A 9,946-nucleotide genomic window follows, 5' to 3' on the forward strand; every position below is an offset into this window, starting at 1 on the left:
TATTTAATCAATGCCACTCATCTACTGCTCAAATTCTTTCACAATACCAGATTATTTCAATGATTACTACTTTGTAATATAGTTTAAAACCTGTCACTGCTAAGTCACTTTCCTTCATTTTTTTTTCACTGATTTCCTTGATATTCTTGACCTTTTGTTCTTCTACATGAATTTGGTATTATTTTTTCTAGCTCTATAAAAAATAATTATGTTGGTATGACACTGAATAAGCAAATCAATTTTGATAGAATTTTTAGCATATTGATTCATCTTAACCACAAGCAATAAATATTTCTCCAATTATCTAGTTCTGCCTATATTTTATTTTATTTTATTTCTTAAGAAAAATGTTCTGCAGTTGTTGTACATATAGCCACTGGGTTTTTCTTGGCAGACTCCCAAGTATTTTGTAATGTCTGTAACTATTTTAATGAATTTTCTCTTTCTATCTATTATTCATGGGTTTTGTTGGTAATATATAGAAATGCTTGTGGTTTTTATGGGTTTATTTTATAGCCAGCAATTTTACTAAAGTTGTTAATTGTTTCAAGTAATTTTCCAGTTGATTCTCTAGGGTTCCCTAAATATACCATCATATCATCTGCAAAGATAGATATTTTGTCTATTATTATTCCTTCAATTTCTTTTTCTTGTCTTATTGATATAGTTAGAATTTCTAATACAATATTGGATTTTAGTGATAATAATAATGGACATCATTGCCTCATCCCTGATCTTATTGGGAAGGCTTCTAACATTCCCATTACAGATAATGCTTGCTCTCAGCTTTAAATAAACAATTCTTACCATCTTAAGAAAGGTTTCATTTATTCCTATGTCTTCTAATCTTTTTAGTAGAAATGTGTTTTATATTTTGTCAAAAGCTTTTTCTGCACCTACTAAGATAATTATATGATTTCTTCTGGCTTTATCATCAATATGGTCAACTATGGTTACGGTTTTCCTAATATTGAACCAGTCCTGCATTCCTGATATAAATCCCACCTCCTTATAGTGTATGATTTTTCTGATATATTGTTATTACCTTTTTATGTCATTTTATTTATTTAAATTCTTTGAACCAGTATTCAGAAGAGAATTTGATGTACTTTCTCTATTTTTTATGCTCTCTGGTTTAAATATTAAAAGAATATTTGTGTCATAAAAGGAATTTGATGGACCTCTATCTATTTTTTCAATTAATTTATATAATACTGGAATTAAATGTTTCTTAAGTGTTTTAGAATTTATTTCTAAATCAGTATGGTCTTGGAGATTGTTTCTCAGGGAGTGCATTTATGACTTGTTCTATTTATTTTTCTAAAATAGGATTATTTAGTTACCCTCATATATTAATTTGGGCAATTTGTAGTTTTGTAAACGTATCCATTCTACTTAGATTGTTAGTGTTACTGGCATATAATTGGGTGAAAATGATGCCTAATAATTTCTTTAATTTCCTCTTCCTTGCTGGCTAATCCACCCTTTTCCTTTTTGAAACTGGTAATTTAATTTTCTTCTTCTTAAAAAATAATCAATTTAACCAAAAGGTTATATATCTTATTAGTTTTTTTGTTTTCATAAAACCACCTCCACTTTTATTGACTAGCTTGATTAAGTTGATGATCCTTTTTGAAATCTTCCCTTAGGGAAGATTGTGGGAAAATGGCAGAGTAAGTCAGGAAATTCCAAGATTTCCCCCACAAACAAGACAAATTAGTACCGCAGGGCAAACATAGAGCAGTAAAAACAAACAAGAATTAGGGCAGAATAGTGGTCCTCCTGAAACATCAAAAAAGATGCAAAGAAAGATAACCAGATCTGAAAGTTTGACCAGTGTAAAGTGTAAACAGTCCTAGGTTAGGTCCTCTGAAACAACAAATGGCAAGCCCTGAAGTTAACTGGTTTGAAAGTCAGCCTCAGATTGAGAAAGATTGAGGAAACCTCTACTGATAAGGCACAATAGGCCCATGTGGGCAAGAAGAAACCAGCACAGGTTAGGCGAGTGCAGAAACTGGAGAAGGAACTCTGCAAGCTGTGTTCACTTATAGGAGTAGAGTACTTGGTTTCAGTTCCAGGCTAGAGTGGGGAATTGAAGGAGGAACTAAGATCAGAAACATCTCAGCCTCCCACTCCGGTACTAAAGGTGATTATACTAACAAGTTCCTATTTTTAAAAATGAGCAGGCAAAGGAGAAATAGCCCAGCCATAGAAAGTTGTTATAGAAATAGAGAAGACAAGGGTTCATCTTCAGAGGAAAATACTGAAGCAAAAAAATAAAAAAGAAAAAGCCTCTGTGATCCCATAGAGTCTATGGTCTCTGCCCCAAAAGAATTAAATGGTCACATGCCCCAAAAGAATTCATAGAAGAACTCATAAAAAGAATTTTAAAATCAAATGAGAGAGATTGAAGAAAAACTAAATAAAATAAGAATAATCCAAGAAAAACAAGTTCAGAAAAAAAAAATTCAGCCAACTAGAAAAGGAGATTCAGAACATTAAGAAAGATTAAGAAATATTAAGAAAGAAAATAACTCCTTGAAAGCTAGAATTGAGCAATGAGAAGCCAGCAAAATTATAAGAAATTAAGAAATAAGAAAACATAAAGAATGTAAAAAATAAAATAGAATATAAAATATCTCAAAAGAAAAACAACTGATCTAGAGAACAGATCAAGAAGAGAAAATTTAAGAATTATTGGACTATCTGAAAGCTATGATCAAAAACAGAATTTTGATACAATAATGCAAGAAATAAAGAAAATTGTCCTGAAGTTAGAACAAAAGAAGAAAGTAGAAATAGAAAAAAAAAAAATCAACTGACCATCACCTCAGAGAAATTCAGAAAGAAAAACCTACAGGAATAAGAATACCATAGCCCAATTCTGAAACCCTCGGGTCAAGGAAAAAATATTACGTGCAACAAGATAAACAATTCAAATAATGTGGAACTACAGTGAGAATCAAAGAAGACCTAGCAGTGACTACATTTACATTACACAGGTCTTGGAACACTTTGTATCAAAGAGCAAAAGAACTGGGGTTGTGGTCAAAAAGATCATACCCAGCAAAGTTAATCGTAATACTGAATGGAAAAAAGAAAGAATGGATATTTGATGTATTGCCATACTTTCAGCCAGATTTTTTGGCCAAAATATATGAACTTAATAGAAAATTTTACATACAAGATCCAAGAGAAATATAAGGTAAATATCAAAGAATAATGACATGATTCTCTTAAATAAGGACAAACTACTTATTCTTTATATATGGAAATGTAAATTGCATGTTGAGGATTTTTCTTAGTAATTGGGTAGTTCAAAAAGAAAGACTGAGTAGAACTGAGAAAGTTGAGTAGGAAGTGAAGCAAAACCATGTTAAAAAAGGTAAGAAGAATAATTATACAAATAAGGTGAAAGATAAAGAACTGATACAGAAGAATTAGATGAGAAAAGAAACCTAGTAATTTTGGAACCCCATTCTCATCAGGAATGAGTTAAAGAGGGAACAAAAAATACATGGGGAGAAAGGGAGAAGATAAGAGAGGGATTTTTAAAGGGAACCATACCCACATCCAGTCTGGGTTAGAAAGAAAAATATATATATTGAGAAGGGAATAACTAAATTCATAAAGAAATAAGAGAATAAGGAGATAGAATGGGAGTATAAAAGGGTATGTAGGTTAATGGGAATGGTATAGAGAAGGAAAAAACTATATATTTGGAAGGCTAGAAAAGTTCTGACTCAGACATAAAAAAGAGGACAAGGAAAAGAGCAACGAGAGTGGTTAAGAGAGGGATTCTTGGAGAGGGTAATGTAGCAGTAGAAGGGCAAGATAGCAGGTAAAAGTAAAGCAAAGGAGTCAGGACGGATAAGAAACAAGATATATACACACATTCATACAAACATAAAATAAATATCATTACTCAAGTTTATTATGTAAAAAAATCAAGGGTATTAATGATCTCAGTCAAACTAAAACAGATTCAATCAAAAGAGAAAATAGGGGAAAACTACATTGTATGTCAGCCATATCAATCAATATTGTTTTAGACTATTTAAAATAATTAGACCAATCTAAAATTGCAATATTGCTGTAGTATAGGAAATCATGACTTGATAAAGAGTCAGAAATATATAGAGTTAGACTTAGGAAGGAAAATGCTTTCCACCATCAGAGAAACAGGACAAACAAGCTTAGTACAGTCTTATATAGATATAGATAGATAGGTATAGGTATAGATATGTGAAGATATGGTTATTGATATCTATGTGTATGTACATGTCTATATGTGTGCATATATTTCTCTACCTCTATCTCTATATCTATCTATTTATCTATCTATCTATATATACATATATAATGACTGCATACATATATATATCCATAGTCAATTGTAGCCTTCTTGGGAGAGGGAAGGAAAGAAGGGGAAAAAAAGAATCAAGTAAAAAGTACAAAACAAAGAACAAAAGAAAACATCAAGAAAGCAAAAAAAAAAGAAAAAAGATGCACAGCTCTGAATACAAGGTGTACTATTTATTATATAAGTTTTCTTGACATAGAAATCTGTTACTTTATATTTAGAATACTCTCATGTTCTGCTGTGCACATGGAAATGTTTTCCCTATTTTTTATTTAAATTTATTGTTTAAAAAAATTATTTTTAAACAGTGAAAAAAAAGTTAAATTTTCCTTAATTAAGTACCTGAGCCCTCTTTGATCATTCCTTTTTGAATCCTTATGATCTTATACTTAATGCTTGTTTATATACTATTTTGATTTGTTTTCTGTTTTGCATATAAATATATACAGGAATTATGTCTACTGTCTTATACTTCTTTCAAAATCTAGCACAGTGCTAGATAAACAGTAGGGAATCAGCAAATGTTTCACAATAAAATGAATCCTGTATTATACTAGAATCTTGAATACTGTCTGAACCATTTTGTTTAAATGTTTCTCACCTCCTATGATTCTAATTTTTCCTGGGCCTATATGGGTAAATAGTTACAGATTGAAGAGAAATGTATTTGGTATTCCAGGAATCAATGGAGTTCAAGGATGTAGCTGTGGATTTCACCTTGGAGGAATGGGACCAACTACAATTTGGTCAGAAAGAACTATACAAGGATGTCATGCTGGAGAACTATAAGAACTTGGTCTTCCTGGGTAAGAATCTTCCTTCCTACTCCACCCATAAAATAACTCAGATCCTCCTCTTTAAGACATCTTTGCTTCCAACACTTGCTAAGTGCTATAAGATGTCTGAAATACTTAGCCAAGTTTTGGTTTGTCATTAAGAGTATGATTTTTTCCTAATCTCCTTTAAGTCAAGAGATGGGATGCTTTGGCTCACTGTCCTCAGAAAAATCTCTGTAGAATTGGAAATGAGTACCTTCACATATTCCTTAGGCTAGGCTGTCCCCCCTTTAGATCAAAGACTCCCCAAGGTCCTTTCACAGATGCTTAAAGACATGAAGTGTATCCATCAGTCTTTTCCTGAGAATATCAATATAAAATGTCCTACTAAAGTCCTTTATTTCATCATCTGGATCTTCCAAACATTTCCTTTCTTCCCAAATGAGGAAGAGGGTAAGATTGAATTCTATGATAACTCTTCATCTCCAGCATTTTCCCATTTCTTTCCTCATGAGTAGGGTTGTCAGTTTCCAAACCAGATGTCATCACCCAGTTGGAACAGTTGCAAGCACCTGTAATGCTGGACAAAGAAGTCTCAGGATGTAAATTTCCAGGTGAGTCACTGCAAGCAATAGTTTGCCTCGTTAATTAGGAGAATATACCTTTGAAAAGTTGATTGGGGAATTCTCCTCAAAGTCTTTCACTTGCTGGAGAAAAAATTGATAATGTGAATTACATCTTGTAGGCCTCCAATATTTTTTTTTAACAAATTACCTTTCTGATAATATCTTTCATACTTCTCTTTAGTTACAGAAAATTACCCCCCCATTTCCGAAGGTAGTCCTTACATCTGTATCTTGAATTTTGTCCATTTCTACTCCCATCTTTCATTTCTCTTCACTCTGAAATTTTTATCTCTTCCTTTTTTTTCTGCCTTAAGATATGCATGGCTCTGCCTTATATTCTTTTTTGTGTTTAACCTTGCTATCTATGCTTGCCATCTTCTAATTTCTCCATTACCTGAAAGGTACATTCCATTACAAAGGAAGATACAAATAAAGATGATGACTCTTATAGCAACACTAAGAAATGTTGTAATATAGAAAGACATGCTGTCCAGCAAGACCAACAAATAGGTCCCATCCTTGCTGGTTATACCATTTATATTTATTATTGTTATTATTATTATTTTATTTATTAACAAATAAATAATTTGAATTTATTTGTTGATAATTAAATAAATTGAGTTGATGATGGTGGTATTTAATAGCACTCTGTACAGACACTATGCTCAACACTTTAAAAATATGATCTCATTTGATCCTCACAAAAACCCTAGGAGGTAGTTGCTATTATAATTCCCATTTTATGGTTGAGAGGTTATGGTTAAAAGGTTAATGACTTGCTAAGGGTCACATAGCTAGTGTCAGATGCTGCCAAACTCAAGTTTTCCTGAATCCTGGCCTAACACTTTATATATGCACCACCTACCTGCCTAGTTTCAGTTCCCTGTAGCTTTTCAGTGTGGTAATACTAAAACTGGATTCCTGTGGTATTTTGTACTTGGACCATGATTGTGGAATTGGCCTGATACTCCCTTTGGAGTTTAGGGTCACTGATCCCTATTTTTCCTATCGCAAATTCCTATCCAAATTCCCTGTACAAAGTCCCCTTTCCAAAGTGAAGAACTCATTCACAGACTGAGTGTTATTTGACTATGTTCCCTGGTGAGCCAGATTCTACTGTGGGACCCTACTGACCTAAGTATGATTTTCTGTGAGATGTCTGAAAAGGTAGTCTTAGATTAGTACCACTATTTAGCCTTGGCCAGTAATCTCTGATGAGGTTCATCTCATATATTTTCCAAGGTAGGTTTATCTAAGAACTCTTCTTATTGTCTAGAAGCATAAAAAACTCATGTGAATCTATGTGAATCTAATAGGAAGGATTTTCTTTTTTAAATACATTATTAATATTACTATATTTTCATTCAGAGAACTCTATAGTGTGCTATAATTTATAGAGCACTTGTATTAATACAGTCTCTAAGATAAATAGTACAGGTATAATTATCCCCATGATGAGAAAGAAACTAAAGTCCAGAGATTAAAAGCCTTGTTCCTATCACAGAAAGCTAAAACTGGGAAAAGTAAACATTTACATTTTTTTCCTCTTTCAGATAGGAAGACTACTTCAGAAATCACGGGGTTAAATCCAAACCAAGACATTGCTTTGAAAGAGCACACTCAAGAACAAGTCACAATGGATGATTCCCAGGTCAACAATTCCGAAACGCCTAAAAAATGTGAAATCAAATTAAAGAAGCAACAAGACAACCCAAAGAAACATTGCCAGCAAATAACAGTTAGCCACAAAAAAACTTTTAAAAAGGTGAACAGCCATGAATGTAAAAAATTTGGGAAAAACTTAAGTATGGGACAAATCCCTGCTCCCCAAGAGAGAATCTCTTCAGGAAAAAGTCTCCATAAATGTGATACACACTTAAGAAACTTCAAAGAGTATTCTGTGCTTAAACCAACTAAATGTAATCAAGTCCCTACATCTGGGAAAAAACTTTGTAAGTTTAATGAATGCAAGAAAATGTTTATTCCCCATTCAAACCTTAATGAATATCATAAAAGAACCTCTGGAGAGCTGCCATATAAATGTGATAGATGTGGAAAACTCTTCCACTGGAAGAGACATCTTGTTCAACATCAAAAAATTCATACTGGAATAAAAACCTATGAATGCACTGAATGTGGGAAAACTTTTAGGCACAGCTCATCTCTTCCTGCCCATCAAAGAATTCATACTGGAGAAAAACCCTATAAATGTAATGAATGTGGGAAAGCTTTCAACTATAGCTCATCATTTTTTGAACATCAAAGAATCCATACTGGAACAAAACCCTATTCATGTAATGTATGTGGAAAAGCTTTTAACCACAGCTCATCACTTACTGAGCATCAGAGAATTCATACTGGAGAGAAACCCTATGAATGTAATGAATGCGGAAAATCCTTCAGCCAGATGGGACATCTTACTAAACATCATAGAATCCACACTGGAGAAAAACCCTACACATGTAGTGAATGTGGAAAATCCTTCAGTTGGAGTGCAGACCTTACTCAGCATCAGAGAATTCATACTGGAGAGAAACCCTATGAGTGTAATGAATGTGGGAAGGCCTTCAGGTGGAACACATACCTTACTCAACATCAAAGAATCCATACTGGAGAGAAGCCGTATGCATGCAATGAATGTGGAAAAGCCTTTAGACAGAAGGGTCACCTCACTCAACATCAGAGGATTCATACTGGAGAGAAACCCTATCAGTGTAGTGAATGTGGGAAAGCCTTCAGTGTCAGTTCATCTCTTATTAAGCATCAGAAAGTTCATTCTGGGGAGAAACCCCATAAATGAAATTAACATGGAAAATCTTTCCAGTGTAGTTCAGTTTTACTTCATCTATCAGAGAACCATGGAAATGTAATAATGTAGGTAAAGCTTTAGTCAGATTCGGCACTTAATAAATACTTGACAGTTAAGGCTCAGTTTAGCATTTGAATCTTTTTTAAAGTTTTCTCATACCTTTTTTGGAAATATACTTTGTGCATAACAAGAGGTGAAAGGGAGTGTTTGTGCAATTTGGGGATTTTTCTAAGATTTTTGAAGTCATGGAAAATTGTCCTTAACTTTTTTTTTTTCCTTGACAATCATGTTCTCTTGTCTTTTTCATATATGAGTGAAGAACATGATTACTTAATGACTAGTAAAACATGGTTTCCCAACTTAAATTAGTTTTTCTGAAAAACCTTGCATTCAAGTAATCCTTACGAATTGAAAGTAGAAAATGCTAATCACCCAATAGATATATTGTGTTTTTTAGTGTGAGGGAATATTGGACTCTGGAATCCTTGAAGGAAAATGGAAGAACCAGCCTACTTGACAAGTTAGCTTATTTTTCTTTAATGATTTTTCTGCTTTCATTGTGAACTTAACATCAAGGAACATCAATATTTCTACATGCAAAGGATAACAAAAAGGGGATATCATATCCTCTATTAATTTGACTTATTTTTTAAAATGAGTTATCTTCCATGAAATTTGGGGCCATTTGTTTATAGACTTAATTATGATTTTTTTTTAACAATAAGAACATTTTATTTTCTATTTCTTTTGTTTTCGAGTATATTTGAGGGGATAACAAAACTCTACTAATGAGACAAATCTTTCTAGCTCTAAAACTTTAAAAAAGAAACTGATTCCTTGGCCCTCAGTTATTTTAACAGATAACTAATGGCATGGCAGTGGTATAGTGGAAAGAATAACAGACTTGAAATCAGAAGACCAGAATTCAAGTTTTGGTTCTGCTAATTACTGCATGTGTGATTTTGGGTAAGTCACAAAGTATCTCTGGGCCTCAGTTTCTTTGTTTGTAAAATTAGGAAATTAAATATAATGATCTCTAAGAGTCTTTCCAAATTGTTTTATATAATATATTTTATATTTATTATATATACACATATGTGTGTGTATGTATATATATATATATATATACATATATACACATATATACATATATATATATAATCTGTGTACAATTCTATAATTCTAAAGAAACTATTAGCTTCTTTAGAAGTATTAGGAAATAATATGAGAAAAATAACTCAAGTCCACAATATCATTAATATTATTTAAAATGATTCCTGGTTGATAGAAATTGAAACTGGGATTGGAAGAGTGAAATAATAAGCTCAATCAAAATAGCCCAGATGGATGAATCTTAAAATCAACTTGTGTG

At 32.5% G+C, this 9,946-nt stretch overlaps 1 protein-coding gene across 1 annotated transcript in view; it reads left to right on the forward strand.

Moving 5' to 3' along the window:
* Positions 1-9,592, forward strand: part of LOC100922268 (zinc finger protein 287) — a 34,254-nt gene extending 24,662 nt beyond the window's left edge. The window contains exons 7-9 of the mRNA XM_031950340.1: positions 5,043-5,169; positions 5,658-5,753; positions 7,319-9,592. Of these exons, the coding sequence (XP_031806200.1) occupies positions 5,043-5,169; positions 5,658-5,753; positions 7,319-8,565 (1,470 nt within the window). The 3' untranslated portion in view covers positions 8,566-9,592. The remainder of the gene's footprint in view (positions 1-5,042; positions 5,170-5,657; positions 5,754-7,318) is intronic.
* Positions 9,593-9,946: the final 354 nt, after the last annotated feature.

Source organism: Sarcophilus harrisii, chromosome 2, assembly GCF_902635505.1.
Source record: "Sarcophilus harrisii chromosome 2, mSarHar1.11, whole genome shotgun sequence".
NCBI classification, from domain to species: domain Eukaryota; kingdom Metazoa; phylum Chordata; class Mammalia; order Dasyuromorphia; family Dasyuridae; genus Sarcophilus; species Sarcophilus harrisii.